The sequence below is a fragment of the Limulus polyphemus genome, unplaced genomic scaffold (assembly GCF_000517525.1).
Source record: "Limulus polyphemus unplaced genomic scaffold, Limulus_polyphemus-2.1.2 Scaffold2451, whole genome shotgun sequence".
NCBI classification, from domain to species: Eukaryota; Metazoa; Arthropoda; class Merostomata; order Xiphosura; family Limulidae; genus Limulus; species Limulus polyphemus.
The window spans coordinates 76,641-102,981 of record NW_013668061.1 but is presented as its reverse complement, the minus strand read 5'-3'; the positions used below and the strand labels follow the sequence as shown (position 1 = coordinate 102,981).

The 26,341-nt window shown below is 32.4% G+C and overlaps 1 protein-coding gene across 1 annotated transcript in view; it reads right to left on the bottom strand.

Moving 5' to 3' along the window:
- The window catches only part of LOC106466990 (myoferlin-like), a 135,331-nt gene that overhangs the window by 70,239 nt on the left and 38,751 nt on the right, over positions 1 to 26,341 (bottom strand). The window contains exons 8-15 of the mRNA XM_022395076.1: positions 12,019 to 12,213; positions 10,447 to 10,497; positions 9,557 to 9,703; positions 8,985 to 9,028; positions 8,769 to 8,851; positions 8,409 to 8,512; positions 1,789 to 1,857; positions 491 to 534 (exon numbers count right to left, since the gene is read on the bottom strand). Coding sequence (XP_022250784.1) covers positions 491 to 534; positions 1,789 to 1,857; positions 8,409 to 8,512; positions 8,769 to 8,851; positions 8,985 to 9,028; positions 9,557 to 9,703; positions 10,447 to 10,497; positions 12,019 to 12,213 — 737 coding nt within the window. The remainder of the gene's footprint in view (positions 1 to 490; positions 535 to 1,788; positions 1,858 to 8,408; positions 8,513 to 8,768; positions 8,852 to 8,984; positions 9,029 to 9,556; positions 9,704 to 10,446; positions 10,498 to 12,018; positions 12,214 to 26,341) is intronic.

The window sequence follows — 26,341 nt, the reverse complement described above, 5'->3', positions numbered from 1 at the left end:
ATAAAATGTTTTTAATTGTGTACAAACTTTAACGTTGAATATTATTTATGATTTTTTGCATAACCACAAACACAAACATACTTACACCAGCCTGACTGTTGTAGCCAAGGATGTACACAGGTGGTTTACCATATACTCAACTCAAATGGCCATTAGAGGATGAGATGACTGCTGTGTGCCATTGTAAAAGATTAAGATGTTAAGATATCAGCCCTCAATGGGGCTTTAATACCAGGAACCTCAGCTCACACTAGTGTTCTAATGACAATGCTTTACCAGCTGAGTAACATGAACTTCAATCCCAAAAAGATAATTCCTATCCTGATTGTTGCAAGATGTTAAGAAAAGAGCAATAAAGAATAAATAATGTGTTACCAAAATTACCTAATTACCAAAAAAGAAACTCAAGTCAGTCTACAACTGATGAAAAAAATAATTCTAATTTTTTTTATTTAACTAAAACTAACATGTTAAAACTATACTTACTTACCAATCTTTAATTACAAGCTTAATATTTTCACACATTGAGGGAAACTGCAAAAACAAACTTTTTGTTAAAACTGAATCAGACAGTGCTTATTCAAACACCTAGAAAAATGAAAAATAATCAGAAGCATCACTAGTAAATAATAATAATGCCAAAAATACCAGATTGTGGATCATTTAACAAAAATACCTGTCAAAATACTCTTCTTTTCACAACCTGGAAGCTATATTCTTGGCCACACCCTGTTTTTGACCAAAAAGGGACAGCTAGAAAAAGACACCTGAAGTGGCTCTTCAGGTAAGTTCAAGGTTTTATCTCTAATACACGGTATGAGTTGCAAATTACTATGACAGGATGCACCAGAAGGAAATATAAATTTTTATTTTCTTACCATCACTTGAATTATTGTTTTTTCATGTACTATAGAAACCAAATGAAATAACTGCATATTACTTTGTTCAATATGTATTTATATTTTACATTTCATAACAATACAGTGCACACACACATAACAATATCTCTTTCTTTTTTTTAGTACACATATTAAGTGATCTGTGAATACTTTAGAAATGGAATAATTCCAGATCTTTTCCTTTTAATAATTAATCACAAAAAACATGTACAACTTTTTAAACTGTGCTTTAAAGACTAACACAGTCTTGATATTATTATAGCACTTTCATATATCTTAAAAACAGTTTAAAATCTTAACATAATTTTTACCTTAAACTTTTACAAACTGTAGAATATTGTTACTGTTCTTAAATGTATGGACAAGAAAATTGAAATAAACACTAGGAATATAAATGTTCTAAATGCAACAAAGATGGTTAACTTGATATTACCATTTTGATATTCACAAACTTTTCAGCATTCTTTAAACTTTAGAAAAAAAATAACTGTACTAAAATCTCTCATCAAATAGTTATAGAGCAAAAAAAACTTAAATCCAAAAAGTAAAATATGTAACTCTCCTGATTAAACATCATAATATGGCATCTCACTAACAATTTTATGTGCATTCTCATTAATAAGTTTATGTGTATACAATTATGCCTAACATGAGGTTTGTTCTACCTTATACTTACTAATGCAGTGTTACATTCACAGAACTTATCCATTCAAAAGCATTTACTAAAATCTTGCTAACTGTGCAAGTTCTAAAACCAAAATTTTACATATAGTAGCAAACTCACTGACATTTTCAGGTTAAAGGTATAAAAAGTATCAACAATTAAACTTTAGTTCTCATTATATGAAGTCCTGTACCAAGCAAAAAACAAACCATTTTTAACACTCACCTGAAATCCAAGCAACAACTTCTGATTCCAATGAGGGTTGTCATCACAGTACATTATTTTGGATTTAATCTTAAAAAAGAAAAAAATGTAATCGATTTACTATTTCATATTTAAGAGAAATTCACCAGTTACTTACAAAAATGTTTTATTAAATTTTGAGCTATTGTCCAATCCAGTTTGGGGCCTGGCATGACCTAATGTTTGAAACACTTGACACACAGTCTGCGGGATCAAAACTCATCACCAGGCATGCTCACCCTTTCAACTCTGGAGGGCATTATAATGTAATGGTCAGTAAAAGAGTAGCCCAAGAATTGGAAATGGGTAGTGTTGACTAGTTATCTCCCGATCCAGTCTATCACTTCCAAATTAGGTACACTAACACAGATAGCCCTCAAGTAGCTTTTCACAATTTTCAACAAACAAATAAACAAAATCTTGTCCAGTTCTTGAAGTACGATATAATCTGCTTATGTCTTTCTAAATTTATAAAAAAAATAAGTTTTTCTTCAGTAAGGGAAGTGCCTATTATTTTGAATCGTTTTAATTTCTATATACAAAGGATTTAAAAGATAGTTTCACTTAAACTCATGCTTTTCCTTTTACGTTGTTAATGGATAAAATGATGTAAAAAATGTAGGCTTAACCAAAATAAAACAATTAGATTACCAACTATAATGATATTAACGAAAAAGAAACAAAATCAAAATTTGGAATAATGGTGAAAAATGATGAAATATATCAGAACTTAAAAAATAAAACTTAAGTAACAGCAAGAAAAAGAACAATCATTATCATAGAACTAGAATAAAATGATTTTGTTTATATAGGCTTATGATATGGGTTTGAGGCATATTGAAACACACACACACACTTCTCAAGTTTGCATCCACACTCACTTCCTTTTATTTTTTGTGCAATTTCTGGAATACTTTCCAGAAGCTGACATCATGAGACAAGTAGTGTGACAATTTTAACATTATAAATTTTTTCTATAAAGTAGACTTATGTTTTTTGTTTTTTTTACTTCTAGCTCTTGAATCTAACACAGGAACTAATGTATGCTTTCAACATGTGTTACTCTGTACCTCCTGTACAATATCATGGTGGAACAATTTTTGTTATCTCTTGGGGGTAGATGTAAAAAGCAGTATGCTTTAATTCTGTGCAAGAACTTCCCAGGCGGATGATCAAAGGACCACTTCTAGTAACAGGTTAATTACATTGTATAATTATTTTCTTGATTAATAAGACTATAGTTTTTAAGTTGTTGAGAGGAGTCTTGTCTTTGTCTAAGAAACAATTTCTCTGTGTCTCCACCAGTCAATACCAATTCATGTGGTACTTTCATCTGCAAAACCAGCAAGCCAGTATGTTTGTTTTTAGGTATTTAGAACCTGTTTTATTTCAATTATCCTTTAGTTTTAGCTTAGTTCTTTTAATTTTCTCAATCTTTTTTTTTGTGTGTATCATATGCATTTAAGTTAACACCATGTTATTCAACATAATAAAGACTTGTATGTTTATCTTATACATCTGATTCTATTTCTTCAATTTCTTAGCATGCATGGCCAGCTGGGTAGGGTGCTCAACTTACAATCTGTGGGTCACAAGTTCAAATCCCCATGACACCAAACATGCTTGCCCTTTCAGCCGTGGAGGCATTATATTGTGACAGTCAATCCCATTATTCTTTGATAAAAGAGTAGCCCAAGAGTTGGCAGTGGTTGGTGATGACTGGCTGCCTTCCCTCTAGTCTTACACTGCTAAATTAGGGACAGTTAGCACCAATAGCTCTTGTGTAGCTTTGCACGAAATTCATAACAAACAAACAATTCTTAGCATGTTACTTACTTTTTCAATCCTATCTAACTGCATATCACTCATATCGATTATTATTAGCACATAATTGGGATGGAGCAGATAATACTTTAATATAGCACAAGCAGAAGATTTTCTTCAGCTCTTTTTCTTGCTGCAAACTTCAGTGCATTGATGCCATGGTTAGTATAATGTTAATGTGATTGGAGAAGTTAAGTTGTCCATTATAGGTTACCTCCATCTACTTTAGTACTTGTCCTCATCAGCTTGTCTGTTAAGTGTGCAGAATATGTTTATGGCTTTAGCAGTTTTGATAACCATTCTTGTGTCATTGCACCAGGTGCTTTCCCTGCTAAGATATAGTTGCATTCTATGTTCAATTTCAGCTTTGTTAGAGCCTCTGCTGTATACCAGAATGTCATCAGTATCTTCTTGGACTGTCAAGGAGGGCTAGATTTATGGTATAGATAATGAAGAGTACTGACAAGAGAGGTGATTCATGAAGCAGAACAGTATTGATGGTGATCTTCTGGTAGTCAATGTTGTTACAACTCATCTTACACAGCCACTTATTGTGAGCATGTTATCAACAAGAATGGGTAGCTGAACTCTGTTTTTGGCATCTTCAAGATCTAAAGCTACTGCCAAGATGTCCTAACAGCTTCAAAGCCTTCCCAAGTATCAACTGCAAATTCAGAATCGTTGATCCAGATTTCTCTTCCAATGCAATAACTATCAAATGATGAAAATAACAGTGGTTCAGTCTGATAGGCATGACTTCTAGCTAAAACATTCTCTGGGATTTTGCCAATGATGTTTTGAAGAACAATAATTTGATGACCTTCATGGGTTGGGTAAGGATTTGATTAAGGCACCAGTTCATATCTCAGGGATGCTACCTACTGCTCATAAAAGTTGATACTCTAAAACTAGCATCATCAAATTAGCTTCTGTAAGCTTCTAAAAAGTGGAGATCTTTACACCACCTAGACCTTGAGCTCCATCTTTAGATGAATTTATGGCTCTATGTATTTCATCGAAATTAAATATGACTTCTATAATTGCATGTAGCTGTAGCTTGGAATGGAACTGCTATAGCTTGAGACTCTCTTGCATGTCATCATGGTCACATTGACTAACATATTTTCACATGAAGGCCTTGCTCAATCTTCATCTGTACAAAATGGCTCATATTGACATGTTTTTGGTATTTGTGCCACCAATAAGCTTATGGAAATGCCAAAATGAAAAATGAGATTGGCCTTGCTACACAGTTCATTATATTTCACATCTCGTATTTTGGAACCTGATTGCCTGTAGAGTGTACAGGCTCTATTCTGTGCAATCCTCATCTCCTCTATCTGGGCTTGGTTATGTTTTATCTGCATGAACTTCATCTGGTCTTCATTGCATGTTTTCCAGGCTTTATCATAATCACTGTGTCAAGGGTATGGGGTGTTTCTCTCACAGAAGTTGTTTCCCTGACTTTGCCCATGGTGGAGAGATGCAGATAGTTTGGCATCCTTGGTCCTTACATGAGTTTCTAGATTGTTTTATTCCCCTTTTTTTACCAGTCTACACAGGCACCTCAAATGAGGCAAACACTGCTGGTATTAGAGATGACACTCTTGATGGGGTTAGTAAAAGCAAAGTCTATATGGATTCTCTGTTGCCTTGGCACTTAGCAACTCTTGTTTGGAAGCATAAGGTTTGAGGCTATATGTGCAGAGCAGAATATATATACCTTTGTGATTAGTGTGTTTTTTTCCCTGCATCACAAGTGCAATGTCTCGCATTGAGGTCTCCCACTGCTAGATACATAGGGGTGTTCAGATCATGTATCACAATGTGTTGTGTTACCTTTCATGTACACATTGATGATTTGTATGTATGTAGATAGTTTGAGTGAGCTATCTGAATGGTTTGTAGCTTGTAATAGTGATTGTTTCACTGATAGTTGTCATAATGTTGTTCATATTGGATGTTGATGTCATCCTACCCTCTTGGTCAACATAAAGTATGAAGTTAAAGCCAATAAGAGTGAATTCTTCAAGAGTCTCAAAGTTTAGTCTCTTGAAAGAGTATGATATCATAAAATTCAGAGATTCTAAAGACATTACTTGCTGATCCTGACATTGCAATAATCTATCATATGTGAGACATGTAGAGGTGGTGCACTTTTTATGTATGCATCATTGATCAATTTAGTGTGTAGGCCTTAGTTTCCCATTCGTTTCCTTCTTTCACTGGTCAGTGAAGATTCCCTCCTAAGCCCACAAGTTCCACTGCTACATTGGGCACCTGTCTGGGCACTATCTTTTAATGTATTATTATTTGAATGCAATGTATTAGTTACTCACTGTTCAGAACTCCTGTTCTTAGCCCTGTCCACCCTAACAGGGCAGGTAAGGTAACGTTGGCCAGTAACCTACTAGAATAGAACTGCCATCTTTGAGGTAGGCACACAATGGCCAACAGAATATAAATCCTTCCATCACCAAGAAGCTTCCCTGGCACAGAACTTTACATCAAATGGCTCTGCTCATAACCAGTACTAAACATCATGTGTTGTTTCCATCCTTTAGTAGCAGCATGGTGAAATGGCTTCTCTCTACTTGATAATCCATCAATATATATATATAGCTTGCAGAACTAAGATATATTACACATTGATCCCATATTCCAAAAACCCATGTTCCCTAATGTTGCACAGAATAAGCCTCCAAATGGTTTAACACTGGAACTGATATTACCAATATACTAGTCACTGTCTCAGACTTGATGCCTTGTATACATACTAAAACTAAAGTCAAGCTAACTTTAAAATTAGATCTATAATTAATCCAGTGTTAATACTGTATATGTATATACAACTGAACTCACAATAACTACATATAATTAAAACTAAGCACTATATCTATAAATAACACACAGTAACACTGTATTTGTGCCTATAACTGAATAGATGACAACAATGTATGTAACAAAAGAAAACAAACTAAAGCTTTCCTTCAAATTTAAACATGATGTACTAAACTTACTTATGTGATAACTCTGCAAAGAACCTAAACTAAGCACATGGCAAATGAACTTGTGTAACTCACCAGTTGGTAACAGTGTAATTAAATCTATATCTAATCAGTATATACATATACACACACACACACATATATATATTTCATATCATAAACTATCCCAATGATTCACTATCCTAGTTTAGTCTATCTTAAAACAAGCATAAATCTAGACAAATTTAGAGTATTCCTAATGAACATTAAGGTACTTTGGCTATTGTAAAAAAATTACAACCTACAATCTTTCATAAGGGCTTGACAAGTGTTATAAAGAAATTCCAGTTATTTTCCCTTCTTCTTTTTTTTAATGATCCTGGTGAGCAAGAAACCCACCCTTGGGGCTACAGTGCACATGTTTTCAAAAAGTATCAAAAATAAATGGGAAAGTGCACAATAGGTGCGGAATGGTCTAAAGAAGTGAGAGCAACTTTCAGAATTTAAAAATCCTTTCCGGTCATGGAAAAACAGGTGGAAATGATTAACTACCTCCCAACTTTCCAGAAAATCAAAGGAAAGATGCTGAATGCTTTGATTTTAGCAAATATTAGAGTTATTTCGGTTCCAATGATGTTATTAGTCAATTTCCATGGATAATTAGTGAGAATAAACATGTTTCTAGTTTTCTTCTAGTACATCTTCAATCTCAATGTCCAAATCTTGTAACAAAACACTCCCTTCAGCACACATTTCCATAAGAACATCTTGTTCTGCCTCTTCTTTCTCTTTTACTGGCTTTTGGATCATTTGAACTACTCCACGTCTACTTTGGGGGATAACATGGCAATGTTTTGCTGTACATATATAGCTGGAGGATCACAATGTAAATACATTTCACAGCTTTTGCAGCTTTCTTGTTTTTTATATTTATGTTCTTCACTACTTCAATCATACTTACACCAAGCAAAAATAGAAAACTAATTTTGAAACAGCTGAATTTTTTATACACGGAAGTGTTATCTGGTTTTTAGGGTATTTTTCCATGCAAAGAATGATTCTGAAATTTTTATTTCTTTCTGACAAAAAACTGTAATTTTGGTTTGGTTTCTGACTGACTGGGAACTTATAATTAAAGTAGGGGAAATTATACTTTCATACAAATGGGTGGAGAGTAAGAAAAGCATATAAGAGAGTAGGGACCACCTGTAAATTAATTTCCCAAAAACAAGAAGTACAAAACAAAATCTCAAGTTGACAAGAACATGCAGACCAATTTTACAGTGCTGCACCTATATATTATAAGAAGAGAATTATATTTGACCTAGAAGCATTCCAGTAAGAAATGATTTAGCACAGGTCATTTGTTGCATCAGGAACATGATACACATCAGAGCCTAAATGAAAATCTCATATTTGCAGGAACATGGAATTCATAAGCAATGATGCACATATACAAACTCATTACATCAATGAGATTTAAATATGGATCTGAGATACCACTGTAGGAAAGACAGAGCTTGACAACTCAAACCTAGTCTACAAAGTAAGTCCATGAACTGTTACATGAGTAAAAAGGAATACTTTTTTAAAAGTAAATAAAACCTGTGTAAAAAAAATACTCCTCAAATAAGATGTTAAATGGCAGTAAATGTGTACACATTTCTACAACCTTATGCTTTTCATTAGTTTTGTTATCATTTTTTAACTGTAGTAATTAAATATCTAAAAAAAACATGTCTAATTGCAGATTTAGATTACTAAAAATTCTCAGTTATTCCAGCTTTTCACCTGATGTCCAGCAAAACTGATTACAAGATATGGATCAATCAGTTCTTTCTTCCCATCTCCAGCACTGATGATCTTTTTTGCTGATTCCAGCAAGCCCATATCCACTGGTAAGAAATAACATAACAAGAGACTGATCAGTTAAATACCTAGAGGTTGTACAAATAGGTATGATATATATAATCTTACAAACCACAATAACATTAACCTGCAAATTTAAATAATTTCATTAAGGACTTGTTAGGAAGTCCAACTCTTGCAACTTACAGACACAGTTTTTGGTGAAATTTCAACCTTTTCATACTAAGAAAGTACTCTGGACAAATATTCCTAATGCTATGTAGAGAAGATAAGTCCACTTACTTCTAGGTAAGTCTTCACCCTGGTAAATGTCAAAAATGAAAGCTGCTGGCCGCAGCTGCACTCCAGCTGGCAGTAGCAAGTTGCTGTAGAAAAATTATATATACATGCATTTTTTAGCTAACAAAAAATCTCAAACCAAGTAATTTCAAATCCAGTAAAAAATATTTCTGTAAACAAAAATGTTTTATAAACATGGAAATATTAGGAATTTATTACCTCTCAACATCTTCCTCCTCACTTCTAGCTGGTGTTTTCAAGTTCTAGAGGTAATAAAACATTTATCAAATGTTTTTACATTTATTACAAACTCCCAGATTAATACAGATACACCCAGAATCTGAATTAATTTTATTTTTGTATTACTGAAAATAATATTAGGTCATCATGCCACTGATTACAATTTTTCCTCCATTAAAATGAGATTTGTGGAAATTCAAATACTTGTGGTTACACAGTCTCTTTAGCTTTTATAAACATTAAATTGTTTGTAAAACTGCAAGGAGTTTTCTATGAAAAAATAAAATTCAATAAGTGAATTATATATATATATATCAATTATTTAATTATTTTTGTTTATATTCTTCAGGTTTTATATCCTACCTTACAGTTTTTACACTTTTTAAATACAGCTTTCTATAAGACAAAAGTTTAGCTATGCTAAATATATATAACCCCAATCTTCTGAAAAGCTTTTGTTTTAATATACATATAAAACAAGTAGAATGATTAATTTCATAGATAATACTTTCTATTATACGTAAATTAAACATAGGAATTATTACACCTACAGGGCATTCATCACCTGGCCCAAGTACTACAACAGATGCTTTCAAGTAGCCCATTGCTCCTGCCATGGCATCATCTGGGTTGCCTAGTAACAGCCACTTATTCAGAAAAGCATGCTGTGATTGCTCATAAATTATGCCAAGATCAAGCTGTAAAACAATTCACTGATGAAAATTCAGCTTTAATAACCCCAGTCACAGAAAAAAAAGTTTCTCATTCTCAAAATTATTAAAGCATACATTTAAAAACAAACACTAAATATATATATATATAACAATATACTAGAACTAAACATTGCTATTCTACTCCTTCTTTTTTCTTCTAACTATACTTAATAAGTAAACTTTCTGGATTACAGAACTTATATAGACAAGTTAATCTGATGCCAATCTAATATCCCAGAAGGATGTACTATAAATGTTTGCTTTAAGTTGAAGTTCTAAAACTGTTATACTGTACATTATTTTTCAAAATGATATTGATATTCTAAAATAATAAGGTATGTTTATAACTCCACAATATTTATGTTCTGTGTCATTTATTACTCTGAAAGTTAACACCGTGTGAATAATACCTTAAATATTATGTTGTTACCAAAGAGAATATAGCATTCTTTCATATGCAGTCTTAAAACTGTGTAACCCAACTTACAAATGTAATAATTAATTATATAACATAACATTTTCCCATTTTTACACAAAACATTGATAAAAATATTTCAGGGTAAATAATTAAAATTAAAAATATTTTCTACTCAAAAAGTCCTATACAAGTTCAATATTATCCATTTTTAAAAACCTTTAACCAGTTGACTAGAAATGACAATTAAAGCATAAAAAAATCTTCTTAAACTAAATTAACAATAATGGCATAAAAGTTAATATTTTCTTACTTTGAAAAATCCAATAAGCAGGTTTGATCTCAAAGCCCTAGCATTATTCACCTATTTATAAAACAAAAAAGAGATAAAAGTTAGATCAAATTTTGGCTACGATCCCATAAATTTTAAATTTTTAGAATTAAAATGAGTTTCAAACAAGTACTTATCTCCAAAATACTACAAGTCTTTTGTTGTTGAATCATTCTCACTAATAAACAAACATGCAACTTTCGATCAGAGGCATTGCTGGTCACCAGCCCACAAGATCCATGCTCTGGATGTATTTTACAGAATCTATTTTGAATGTTATATAAACTATAATATTATATTGTAATTATATTTTAATTATTGTGAATAGTAGTTGCCTCTTAGCACCCAAGTTCTAAATATTTTTGGTAGCTAGTGACATTCCTGCTCTTGGTTGTGATTGTCTTTACTGCAATGCATTACATGCATCACCAAAGTTTTCCACTTTCCCACCTTCCATGTGACTTATTGTGCAAACACCTGGCAAACTACATAAGCTCTGTGTTCTGCCACAGACCAAATTCCTTTGCTGATATCATGATATATCTAGGTGAAACTCAATTAAATTTTAAATTATATAAGATATGTCCATTTGATAATAGGAGATTTGATCAGGATATCTATTGCTAATTAATACTAAATCTCTTACTAATTTAGTCTAAGTCAAATGAAATAGTGTAATGGGATACAAAGTAAAATAATGAAATGCACAACCTTTATCAAACAAAAACACAGTGGGTGTACCTGCTTTAGGTTATAATGAACTGTCACTTTTACTGGATAATCTCAATGTCTTATTCTTTAAGATCATGTTCCAGACATTTAAATGCAACATTCCTTAGTTTGCAAGAAACCTCACTAGTACTATGCAGGTGAATAATTATTCTCATTATAACATAGGTGAGGGTGTAACCTCTAGATATCACCAGAACTACCACTGAAGGACACTGCTGCTGATATCTGTGCACAACATGCAGTATTGAGCAATATCCCCTCTCCAAAGAAAATGCAAGTATTAGCTCCAGAGAATGACAAAGGAACAAAGGCAGAGCAGCTAGAACAAAATGTTATGTTATATGAAATCTGTACATACACAGAACAAAGAATAAATACTATAATATTGCATTAAGATATAAATATATGGTACATTCATATACCACACTTTCCTGTCATCCCTACTTCTGGCTTGTCTTCAAAGCCAGCAGTTACTTTAATTTAAACTCAATAAACTTTAACCTTGTGCTCTGGTCGAGGAGAGATAATATTTTTATACATTTTTGTCTCACTGTAAATGATATATGGTTCAAAAATTGAACGATAGCATCTCTCAAATAAAATAACAAGGCAACATCATTCTGTAAATGTAATGTACAATTCCTTCATTAATAATCAATTAAGTTATGAAGACAGAAACATTAATTTATGAAACAGGATCAAAAAAGCACTACTAAACTTATAGATTTTATAGAACACGTATCTTTGTGACAAATGAAATCTTTATTAGATTATAACTTTGGACAAAATAATAAAAAAAGGTGTCTGGGAAAGCAAACTCACTCTAAAGTCAACAGACTCACTAAATAGCTCAACTGGAGTTAAATCAACATGAAAGAAGAATATTTCATTCCACCATGGCTTGGTTGTTTTCTTCTTTGCTCTTGTTTGCTTTGCTTGCTCTCGAAGGGATATTCGACACACTGGGTTAATGTCTGACCCTAATAGCTGTCTGGCCTCTATAACTTTGACTCGGATCTAAAAATGAATGAGTGACCAATAGTAAAACTACAAACATCATCACTACTTTATAAATTATTCATTAGGAAATGTCTACAAGGTAAAAAAAGTAAAGCTTCATGTGTATTTGATATTGTCACTATTTTAATAATGATGTGCTAATATGAAAATTAGTTAATTACTGATTAATCAGTAACTAACAATCAGTCAATTATTTCTGTATTATTCCTACTATTACATAATTTCTCTATCAAACACTTTTGAGAGATTGTATGATATACCCAGAGTCACTTGCATTTGCTCCTGTAAAAGACCATAAACTTCCCCTATACCCTATATTGTGTTGGCCTAGTCTTAAAGAGTTTGTGATTAGATATAGTCAATAACGTAAGAAAATACCAAAACAATGTTCAATCTTACACTTAATTGGTCAAGGTTAAGAATGTGGACAGAAATTTACCTGTATTTAGCAGAAATTTTAACCAGAATTGGAACAATAAAAAAAAGAAAATGAAAAGAAACAAAATTAATTCATTACATTCTGGAATAAAAAGGATATACAAGATTTTGTTTATTTCTTAATAACATTGTGTTTCTTTCTCTTTCACTCTGTTGTTTCTATATCCTACCACTGATTTCAAATGTACAGGAATTTGTAAAAAGCACTCTATGTCACATTAAAATTTCAACAAAACAGATTTATTATTAATGTATGTCAATAAACTTGGCATTGAAACATAGTTTATAATTTTAATTTTAATATTATACAAATTTTAATTTATTCATTTAAAATGGAGATATTTAAATAAATTCTCAATTTTCACTTCTCCATCATGTGATGTATCTCTGCTCTAAATTCTCTTTTTTTTATTTCTTTCTTCCCTTATTAATTCCAAAAAGTGGTTAGCATCTTGTCTTGAGTTGTGCATTTTTAATTTAAGAATGCAAATCATGAATTAGTGTGTGAAGTAATAGGTATCTTTTTCGTTTACATTGTTATATCCAAAATAAGTGTGGAGGAAAATTGCATGTGTGAACATGATACATTTGTTGAATGCCCTAAAAAAATAATATAGTTTACAGGTAACAGATGACTTGAAGAGGATGTTTTTTTTCTGGGTGATATTTTCAATGAGAATGTTAGGAACTTTCATATTTCATCTAAATTATAAACTAGAAATGGAGCAAAGAAACTGTCACATATAACAGAAAAAATAAACAAAGCAGACTGCTGTGATTTTCAATAAAGGGTGTTAAACAGGTATTATTTCTATAGACAGGAAGCAAGTGCATTTATTGATGCAGACCAATAGCATTATACTGCTTTCTCTTAGAGTGATGATTTATTTAGAATTTACTGTATTTCATGCTTTTTATACAATGTTATTTAAGAAAATAGGGCATATGAACAACAATACAGGACTAGAATTGAGGAAAAAACCAGACAATTGTATGTTTTACAAAAACTATATTTATTAATGACCATGGTTTTGCCAGTAAAGGCATCATCAGGTACAGACTGAAATGGTTGGTTAACACATTTATATATAGTTTAACCAATGAACCAGAAGTAACCTAGACATTCACCTGAGACAAGTGGGGAGGAACTTAAGTTGGTTGGGTCATTTAGAACTATTTCTGGATTTGTTTTTATGTATATCTAAAATTTCCAGACTATTTAGTGTTTTTTTTTTACCCTTTTCACAGATTTATAAAATTTTGTAGTTTTTTTCTGAATCAAATTGGTGTTTAGTTTCAATAAAGTCTTTGTTTTTTCCTCAATTCTGTAACAATGGAGTTTCACCAACAGTTTCAAGTATAAATTATATAATATAGTACCACTTGATTAGAAAAAATTAAACTTGTATTTTATTTCAGTTGGACTGGAATGAAACAAAATGGAGCATTCCAAACTTTTGAAACAAGAAGACAAACGTTTTGTTCTGTTCGAATCACTGGTATCCACCTTCTGACTGTCAGACTTATGATGTTAGCTGTAAACAAATACTGATTCTGAATTATGGTATAACAATCAATATGTGATATACTTTGTTGTCAACTATAGCTTTTTTGGAAGTGAAGAAGCATCAACCCAAATTTAGATTTGAAAATTTTATGAAAGATGTAAAGTAAAGAAGCTCATGCAAATGTAGAAGTAATAGTGATTAATTTCCAGAAAATGTGTAAAAGTTTTTAAACTATTTGGAGGAGACTGGTGCATGAAACCAAGTTACATATATTTTCTGGTTATCAAAACATTTTTCATTTGCCAATATGCTTTGAAAATTTGGAAAATAACAAATTAGAATTTGATAATTTATATTGTTGATAATGAGCCAATTATAAACACATATTAACCAATTTCAATTAATCAGTTTTACAGGCAAAAACCAATTTCTGGTTAACCGGCCTAGAGAACACTATTATCTTCTAATTTTTAATTTTCCACATATATACACACAATTTTGATAAAATTTTTACACACAATGGTGAAGTACAAAAGAAGAACCTTTATTAACTTATTAACATTTTTGAGGATATTACTTCTTACCTAGATGAGGGTAAAAAAGGGGGGATTTTGTTTACTTTGATCTTCAGAAAGTTTGAGATAATGTAGCACATAAAAGATTGGTGAAAAAATAATTATCTCAGTTGGAGTAAGGGATAAGCGATTTAAATGGATTGAAAAGTGGCTAGATGAAAGGCAGGAAAAGTTGTTATTAATGGAATTCAGTCTAACACACAGACAATATCTCAGCATAGTGTACATTAAATCTATGCTCCAAGTGGTGTATCTCAGGGATCTGTTATGAAATCATTGTTACTCCTTATTTCCACTAATGAAAGTGATATGGACAAAGTCAGGAAATTGGTTAAGTTTGCTGACATAAAACTTGTAAAGTCTAGTTGACTGTAACAAAAATGCTGTGATTTTACAGGTATGTCTAGATCAGTTGGAAAAATAAGTAGCGGATCATTTAATTATAATATGTGAAGGTTAAGCATGCGGTTTCACCTAATAAAATTCACACAATTTAGATGAGAATCCTCTTAGTTATGTGGATAAAGAAAAGGAAGGATCTTGGGTATTATTTGGTACAAATCTTAAGACATTGAGACAGTACTGTACTGCAAATGGTAAAGTTAACAGAATTTTGGGCCCTATAGATATAGAAATATTGATTACAAGTCTGAATAGGGCATTATTTTATAGTATTAGTAAATACAGTTAGGCCTACCCAATTTGGATTGTTGAATGCAATTTTGGCCCACTTACCTTACAAGGAACACTGAGTTATTGGAGAAGGTACAGAGAAAGACTAAGACTACTAGCATAATTCCAGGGAATTAAGAATGGGTTATTATATGAGTATAGAATGAGATACTTAACTTAATTTCTCTACAAAATACAAGGATAAGGGTAATCTAAGTATTCATAATTATTAAAAGAACTGATAGCACTGAGATATCATTTTTTTCATGGGAAATTCTGATTGATATAGAACAAGAGTTCATAAATTCAAAATTCGGAATGATCAGACACAACTCCAGTAGACATTTCTATTTAACCAACAGGATGGTAAATCTGTGAAACAAACTGCCGTCTAGAGTGGAAGAGGCTGCAACTTTACAATAGTTTCAGTAAAAAGTTGATGAATATTTGGAGGATTCAGGTGTGGATTTATTGATTACCTTTTTTGTCTGTGTTGAAGAAGATTGGGAGTAAAGAAGTTCTTGATGGGTCAGAAGGCTCCTTAATGTCTGATAATTTATGATTCATGGTTATTAATTTATACACATTATTCTTACTTCTCTTGCTTTACAAGAGAAGTAACGATTGGTGAGCATCAGAATACCCTTGTTAAGTGATGAAGAGAGTTCTATTACTTCAGAAGTTGCATACAAGTACAAACTAATGGACTAAATGTAACATAGTGTGAGCAACTGAGTTACCATTATATCTTCCTTCAGATGCAGAAGTCTGTTGGCACAATCATAACATAACACAGTGCTTGAGATATCTAGCATATCTATGTAAAATACACAATTTTTTGAGAAATATGTGTCATTTTCTATTTTACACATATCAGTTATGGATGTACTATCACTGATAAGCTAAAAATGAATTGGTGTGCCTACTGGTTGCACACTGTGAAAATGGCTATTTTTCCACACAGGCACTTGCATCATGCTTAAAAAGAAAGCAAACCACAATTAGGAATGTAACGATACATCGAACTATCAATAAATTGCAATCATAAATGTCCTGATAGCAGCATCAATGGTAAATTTTGGTATTGATAACAATCACCAATAGTACCCTCAACTATTGATGTTTCCAATTGTTTGCAAGTTTGATTATTTTCTCCAATCTGTGTTTTATTTGAGCCATTTCTCAGTAATTTCCCTATAATTCCCAATTTATTAAGTGTGCCTTCACAAAAAACTGACAATCTTTTAGTAAATGTAAAAATGTTAAATACAAAAAAAACTAGGTTTTTTTTTCAGAAAAATATTTCCATTAAATGTTAATTTCAAGATAGGGATAACTTATACATCTCATTTTTAAGTTTTCATATTTTATTTGCATAATTAATATTAAATTTTAAATCATAACACCAGATGGCATGGGTCATAGTGATCCCACACTGGAAGTCTAGGGTTCATGAAAATTGTAATGCTAGGCCCAGATATTTCATTGTATAATCCTAGTCCAGCAGTTAAAATGTGAGGCAGAACTAAGAAAAGGAGAAGAGCAAGACTTTGACAACCATACAAATAAAGAATTAAGAAAATTAAAAATAAATAATTGTGTAAATTATGTGTACGTGTTTTTGTAGTAGTTAATCAAACCCTTACAAATAATTCAATCACTACATAGACCAGCATATGGACACTTGTCCATGATACTGAATTACTGACTACCTTTGGCAGATACTAATAGTCACAATTTGGTCAGTACCATACTGATTATAAAAAAAATTATGTGAAGCATTGCATAATATATATTATCATATCATTACACACACATAGCCTGTGTTAATAACAACTTATAAATTTCCTGCTCAATCTTTATACAATAATCTCATCTAAGCTTAAACTACAATGTATAATAAAAATCACTAGTCACATGCTTTATACAAGATGGTTATTACTGATTGACTTGTGACATTGTGTTATCTAAATAGCTATAAACATGTTACAATGGTGTATGATGAGCTGCAGTATATGAATACTTAACTGCTGAGTTAGGTGAAGCATTAGTAGTTTTTTTTGTTGGTGCTCAAGGTAGGATTAAACCCATGACTATGAGATTAATCTCATGCTCTACCAACTAAGCAAGTTGGGCTGGTTAATGTGAAATCTAGTTCTTCAACAGTAGCATGTACATCAAGTTATCAACAGAGTTTTGGCTACCTCAATAAAGACACATTGAATAATACTGAAAATTTTCTGTTAACACAAAGACAACTTACAAAGTAAAATTCATCAAGACTGGACAAGTGGTATTTCACATGTTGAGTAGTGGATCAAATCAGGAATTGGTAGATTAAAACCTACATGGTTAGGTATTTTCAGATAAAACTGATTTCCCAACAGGTATCAGACAGGTAAACCTGCAATAACAACAAATTCTATCAGAAAATAAAAGCAGTGTTCTGTAGTTCATAACTTGACTGAGTTTTAAGTTGAATGAGAAATAAGCAGATTGGACACATTTAAAGGAAGGTGAAAACAATTTGTATTTAGACACAAGAAAAAAAAAACAGTGTGAGTAGCTACATAGACAATCTTTTCTATTAGATCAGTGAATAGCTCAGCAGCTTTCCATCCCTGAAGATGAACTTCAGCCAAATTAGTAAAGACAAAAACCAAGTAGAACTGAACAAAGAAATGCAGTTGAAGTTAGAATGTAAACATGCTTTCTTTATCCAGTGGATAGTGTTGTCTCATGAACTCTGTTCCCTGACAGCACTGGTCAGCTGTCACTTTCAGTTGATGTTATAATCATTCAGACAAGGATATTTCAGTACTGGCCAATTCAATTCAGGTCTGCATGCAGCACTGAAATATTCCTGCATGCAGAGAAGACATCACCTACTAGAGAACTAAGAAATAAAGCAAAGGTAACAGCTTTTTGGACCATATGTAGTTATCATAACAGTGTGGAAACTAAACAATCAAAAAGTAAAAAAAATAATCTATATCCCTGTAGAAGGTAGAAAACGCACGATATGCCCACATATCACAATGACAATAGTAACAAAAAATTACTAATTCCTCAACTAACTCAGCAGTTATATGCTGCAGCTATGCATATGTCAACATCAAGTTTACAGTTATTAATATAACACTATGTCACAAAATAATCAACAATTAATAAACACCTTGTACAACCAATTTGGCCATGAAAATTATGAAAATGAAGTTAACATGGTTTTATAGTGCAGGTTTTAGTACAATTTTAAGTGATTGAAGTATACCTGAACAGACACCACTTGGCACAGAGCCTGGTTAAAACATGGTACAGGCCCCTGAAATATAATACATATATATAACAAAATAAAGAAAACTTACCCATTTACAGTCTCAGTGAAGAGTGAAGGATTGCAACAGGTGGAAGACAGTACTCCAATGAAGAAGAAACAGCTACCCAAAGCAGATATTGTTAGATGAGCATATTAGGTGTAGTCGCAGTGCTCGACAGATGAAATACCTCCAACAGACGACAGGGTTAAGATGCAGGTAAAAGGAAATTGCATGAATGGAGTGAATACACCAAGAATTGATTAGGGCAAGAAGATAAGGAATAAAAGTCCAATTGAATCACAAGCCAAACTCAATGGATAAGGGAGGAAGGGATAAAAATAACGAACAGAGAAGTGGTGCAAGGGAATGAAACTAAGAGAAATGTAGTCAATGGAAAGAAACCTTGAAAGCAAATTAGCAACCCAGAGCAAACACAGAACAGAGAAGGTAATCCAGATTTAACCAAGAATAAAGGTGGAAGATGACAAGAAAAGAAAATGATCTGAAAAAATATTCCACATGAGCCCCCAAAGTGTAGGTTAGTGAAATTGATCAAGAACTAAAATAACATAGAGTCGAAAAAGCCAAGTACACCAGATCTCTGCTGGCCTGGAAAAATCAATTAGAAAAATCTGACCCAAAGTGACATGGATGATCAAAATGAAATTGGGAGGAAGACTGATAGAATGAGAAAAACTAAAATTATAAACTGGATCTAATGTTGTCTAAACGTATTGACAACCAGGGCAAATGGATGATGAACTGGAGACCAAAAACAAAAGAGGTAACATGGAATCAAGAAAGACTGAAATGCTTTCCATGGAGGAGTACCCAAAAGGAGGCAGATCCATTAAAAATTTGAGGATCGAGAATCCACTCCTTGGGAGAAAGTGTGTCGAAGACAAAAGCATCTGGAATACGACACACCAGGAGACGTGTGTGAGTTCAAAAAAGGAGATCCACTGTCTACTACAAAGGAAACAAGAACAAGTGCCCTCTTGGTGAGTGATATAAGCTGCCACCATCGAATTGTTGGAATGAAACATGATTAGTCAAATCTGGAATAGAGGAAGAAAGTGAATTAAAGCACATTGGACTGCCAGAAGTGCCAGGGTGTTAACATGGTAAGACATTTCATACATAGACCATTGTCCTGAATCCTCCTGTTGATTGACCCATGCCTCCCAACTTTGAAGACGAGCATCAAGGAAGGGAAATAAATCCAGACGAGGAGGAAGTATCAGTAAACCCAACGATATGGGGGATAATTTCAACCACCAACACATAGTTGAAGAAGGAAAAATAAGAGGAGAGTCCAAAGGAATCCTAGCAAGAGACCATGGGTTGTGCAGCATCTCCTGAAAAGATTGAAAATGTGCCATACCAAAATGCAGCCCATCTCCCAATGCATTAGAACCTCGCTACCAGTAAAATAGTGAACCGTAATGGCATGGATAACAAAGCTCCATCAAATACAATTGAGGAGAATGGATGTTCCTGATGGAGGTGAGTGTTTAAAAAGACTCCAAATAATCAAGATTGTTAGGTAGATAACAGAAAAAACTTATCCAACTAGAAAATCCAACCACCCAAGCTGCTTGTGTAAGAAACAAATGAGTATGTAATGACCACCCCCATGTGGAAGGAGCTAAACGAAGCCAGACGTCCAAGTAGTGATGTTAGTAAAATCACTCAAAATGTGGAAGCTGAGTAAAATGCAGACCACCTGATAAAAGACACGTGGAACTGAAACAAGATCAAAGAGCAAGGCTTGAAACTTGCACAAATCACATGGTGAAGAAACCTAAGATAGTGGTCTGAGAAATGAAATATAAGAACGTGTACCATAGGCATTTTCAGTCCTGCAGAAATTGTCCACCCAAATGTGATCAAAGACTACATATTAAAAATGGGAAACAACCAAGAAGTGATTAAGGTGGGACTGATGGATCCAGAACTCCAATCAGCATCGAGCATACACATACAGGTGACAGAGATCCTAAATACATAGAATCAAGAAGAAAATCTGCCTGATGGTAAGCTAAGGCAAACTGAACCAAAGCCTGTGGAAGGTGAGGAAAGCAAGTACCCTCTCCGAAAAGAGTAAAAAATGATCATCATGAAACACAATTTCTGGAGAAGGAGAAGAAAAGTATGCCATTAAACGTTTCTAAAATAGGCTGAGGTAAGTCTAGCAGATTCCATAGTAGAGGCCTGGGAAGGCAAGCCATAATCAGGTGGAGGAAAACTGACAAAATCTAGAACATCCTAAATGGGTTCAGCAGTTGTAGGAGGAAGATGAGCAATATCAGGAGAATGTAGGGCAAACCCCGGTTACCAGGGGTCCTCACAAACTAAATCAATTGTAGGAAGTATAAATTATTAAGAATTACAAAAATTAAATCGTCAATATAATGTAAATTTAATTAAGTGTGCAGTAAAATAAATATATGTATAAGATATTATGTGTTGAAGAAAAGAAGATATTTAACCTAATTATTGATTTACCCAAAAGATGAAGTACAAGTAAACCAAAAATAACAGACACTTTTTCAGCCTAATCAAACTGTGCAGAACAAAGTATATCACTAACCTCTAATTTAAAAACCCTAACACAACAATAATATGTACAATATTGGGAGAAGGTAATATGAAGAAGTATAAAAGATAAATGATAATGAAAATGAAATAGGCATTATATAGTAAAATTACATAAGTGTGTATTGGCAATAACATACGTATGAGATGTGATGTTTTGAAGAACTGTGTTGGCAGAAAGAAATAAAAAGTAGAAAAAATTTATAATGAAGTATTAAGTTATGTAAAAGAGTAGAAAGGTAAAATAATTCCACTTCGGAATAAGTTACAAGTATCATTATTGTATAATAAATAGTAAACTTGGTGAGAGAAATTGATACGAAAAGAAAAGATCTTTAAGAGAGCACAAATTAAATGTCTGAACATGAGTACTGCCAAGAGAAGTGATAGTTAGGTAGAATGTCATAGAGAGAGTCACATGAGTCATGTGGGTGTATGGCACTACTACTGGTGGAGGTTTGTCACATGAGTTTTAGATTTTAGTTGACTTACTGACAGTATGATCCTTGTCCTACCCCCCACTGCATGAATGTTAGTTCCCTGCAGTTGAGTTTTAGATGCAGTTGACTTGCCATGTACGGTCTGCTGTGCCTTAGCCACTCTACACCTATGGGCATATCCTTTTTTTTTATCCACATTCTGTTCATCAGGGAGATTGAAATTATAACATGTTGTGGTCAGGATCACTGTCCAACCGTTTTCTCTTCCATTGGGATGTGCTCCTCACAATTTTCTGCCCAGATCTGTTGCACCTTTTCCACATCTGGGCAAAGAGTATACCTGGTACAGAAGTGGTTCAGTCTCCTGAACATAATCCTCTTATTAGTAGGTCCCCTAGTTAGGGTATCCTTTGGATGCTTCTACTTTCTTCCTCGCACAGGTCCCTCCATCTATTCAAGGATGGATTCTAGCTATGCATGGGAGCAGAAGTAAGGTACCTTGTTGGAAATGATAATTTTCCTACACTGAAAATGTATTTCTGACAGGTACTTACTTCCACTCACACTTCCCATCCTTCCTCTCCATTGTCAACCAGTGCTTACATTTCTGCCTAAATTCAAAGTGATAGTCATGTAGAATAGCACAGAGGGAGTCACATGGTTGTGTGGCACTACAACTGGTGGAGGTTTGTCAAATGATAATTCGCATGTGAAAATCAATTAAACCACGTGAATTGAGGAGTGCATGAGAGTGAAAGGATTGTTGCATGTGAAAATATTTTTGCAAATAGAGGGCAGCACTGAACTAGAATAGCTATGTATGTGAGAGGAAGTAAGATACCTTGTTGGAAATTCAAATTTCTGTTTGGTTGTATATGTCTCATTTATTAATGGGTAGTATCATTGTAAAAGACTACTGATCTTGAAACTGAAGTACAATGGTGCTAGGTTTGGTACATATAATAAAAAGAGACAAAGATAGTTTCACATGTTCAATAAATAGCCCATGATTTAAAAATAAGCTTCAACAAAGCAAAAAAATATTGCATTGTTGTTTCAGAAATCCTAATTAAAATAATAATAACTAATACTATTATAAAACAGGCAAAAAAAGATTGAAATTTTTTGGGTAAGATTTTAACCATGGAGACAGCAAGGAAAGAATTAAGATTAAATAATGGTTGATTTAAACATAAAGACATTTTTAGTTACACTAATACTTATGTTACACCACTTGTGTACTTTGTTTACTTGTTGTGATATTATTATTAGGATAAGTTTCATAATGACTCACTGAAAAAAAAAAAGTAGGAAACGGCTACTAAACTAGAGTTGAAGTTTGTTTTAAGAGCTTAAACTCATTAGTTTGAGAATGGAGAAATGATAATTATTGATTCAGGTATTTAAAGTTAATAGAAATTTCATTGGACTAAATACAAAAAGCATTTAATTTTTGACTAAAAGAATTACCATTAGAGATTCTAAGAAATAGCTTATACAATACTTATATATCTTGGCATAAGTTTAGGTCTAACACAGATTCCTTAGTCTAGGTTACAGTTTTGTGAAATTCAGTTGATATTATTACAGTATACCTTCAAAGTGTTTGTTGATTAAAGTTATAACTGAAATGCAGGCAGTACTGGAAATAATTATGAAAACTATAAAATGGGCATAAAATGCAAATAATATGGAATTACTCCTTCTTTACTGTATGAAAATAAAATGCACCAGAGTAAATTCTTGTGATGAATAGTTTATACTGATACTGGATATCATACAACTAATGATAATAATGCCTATAGAAATACAGGAAGTCATATTATTCCTAGAAATAGAGTGGTGAATACACTCATTGTTCCTAGGACGTAAAGGCTGCATGACAAACATTGTGAAATCAAAGTTTTGGATGGTGAAACCTACTCCATGTGACAAACTGAAGCAAAAGTACATGTTTCAGTAGGAGTTTATGGAATCCCTGCAGAGAGTACAGAAAAATACTATCATTGATACAAGAAGTGGTCAAAATAGAAAGACCAAACTCTTCAAACATGGTGTTAAGTAGGTCAGAATATGCTAATTACATAACATATATGACAACCTAGCAGATATTTAATTAGCTGTAAGTACAGTTGTGAATGTCATCTCTAGAATAATAAGATATATATTAGCATAACTGGCTTCATTGGATGTGTGGTTACTTGAAAAACCACACCAAAAGGCTTAAATGAGCATCAGACTTGAAAAGATGGGATGAGCAAAGCTGGAGGATGGTTCTCTTTACAGATGAATCTAAATTAAAATTTGTTCCATCGATCAATGATAGTTTGTTTGATGGCAGAGATATAAACAGTATCATAGACAAGATACAACATCTACAGTGAGATTTTTACCCATCACATCTTTCCCTCAGGAGCAAGACCTGTTTGACAAGGATTCATCTTTCAGCAAAACAGGCCAGGATCCCAAGCATGTAGCAAACATGGTGAAACATTACTTTGAAGTAAAAATAGGCTAATGGAATGCACATAACCATGATTTGAGCTGCACAATGTCCCAGTGTGAATATTTCTAAAGGCTGTATGTTCTTATGTAAAAAATGAGATCAAATGGCAACCAAATAACACAGCTAAACTGTGGGGATTAATACTGAACATTTTAAACAATATTTCATAGTCATACACAGATAAACTTATGGCAGCATAAAAACAAGGTGTAGTTTTCTGTTTAAACCAAATAAAAATTACTAGTGCAATGTACAACTTATTCCTTTTCCTATGTATTTTCTGTATTTTCATTGTACTAATGATAAGTGACAAATTATTTGCATTATTTATTGTTTGTGACTCTTATATGTGTATCACCTGTGCACTTCCATAACTGTTTTAAAAACTGTACAATTTAATCTTATTATTCCTAAAATTGGAAGTCAACTGTATAGAAATCATTGGCTGTTTTGGTCATTACAATATCCCAAAAGTGACAAAAAAAGTAAATTGCCTTTCAATGATAACTTAGTGTTTGAGCTTTAGAACAATATTTTTATGGTCATCAGTTCACCTCTTTCTTTTAACAAAATAGTTTACCTATGTAAGATCTGTTTTCAATGCTAAACTAGTCAATATACACTAGAAGAATATCTAAAAGTCGTGTTTGCCCTAGTTTCAGTTGCAAGTGCAAAATGGTAGCTGTGCAAGATGTTTACATGAATTACCAACATTGTAGATGCAATAACAACAGGTTTCTGTTAAATGAGAAAATTCAAAAAAGAGAGGTCATCCAACAAAAAAGAACATACTCAAAAAAAGAAAAGGACAAGGAAACTGTGATGCAAAAGGAAAAGTATTAATAGGTACTTTGTCCTACTCCTAGTAATAACTTTCATTATTTTAGATCATTTAGTGGTTGACATACTTAAATATGATTCATCAAATCAAATGTCATGAACAAGGTGAAAAATATTCTTATAGTGCAAACACTTTTCTATTATTGACTTTTGATTTTAGAATTAAAGGGAAAAATAACAACTGAGATCAACTGGTGATATTTTTATTGAAATTGGCATGCATTACTCTGTTTCTCCACCTTTTAGCTTCTATGATAAGGATTCTTTATAATATACATTACATGTTGTTGTAGGATATTTTTATATTCAAACTTACGTGTAATGTTTGCTAGAGGAAGGTTTGGACATAACCTAGTGATAATGTGTGATGCCTAGAAATCTGAATGACTAGATTTGATGTGAAATTTCAAATTTAGTGAGATTTAGGAAAAATATTGTTTATAAACACCAGAGTTGGCAAGTCTATTAGTCAGTCAGTTTTGAGTTTGCATTGTAGATACCAGATGATATTTAACAAATAAGTGATTGTTAAATTTTATTTAGGAGTTAGAGCTTAGGTTTGGTAACAGTTAATAAACTGTGTAAGTTACACTTGAAAACATTCAGTAGAACAAATAAAAAGCTTTACTTGACTTTGCTTTATTTTTATCAAATAATCAAATAGAACCTACCCAATGAAAGAAAACCTTATAATGAACTATATATTATTCAATATAACTGTATTACATAATTATATGCAACTGCATAATATAGTAAGTAATATTTAATATTATTCACTCAACATAATGAAAGCATAATAAATTTTTAATTATATGCAACTGCATAATACAGTAAGTAATATTTAATATTATTCACTCAACATAATAAAAGCATAATAAATTTTCAATTTAATCATATTGTGTTCAGGCTGTTTGTTTTTATTTCTCTGTTTAACAACTGAAAAAGTTTCAAATTACAAGAAAGGGAGATTCGACCTAAATAATTATGAAAATATATGGAAAATGCAAATTTAAAATACATAAAACATAGATTTATATCAACTTGCTTATTAAAAAAACCTATCACATCAGAGACTTTCGCCAACTTATTGGAATGTGACAGTTTCTCTGAATAACACTAAATTCACTGATTTTACACATCATCATCAAATTGTCATTCCATGATGATTTTCATCATGCAATGATTTATGGATGTTTTGATAAGATCTTTTTTACAACACTCAAATTACTGA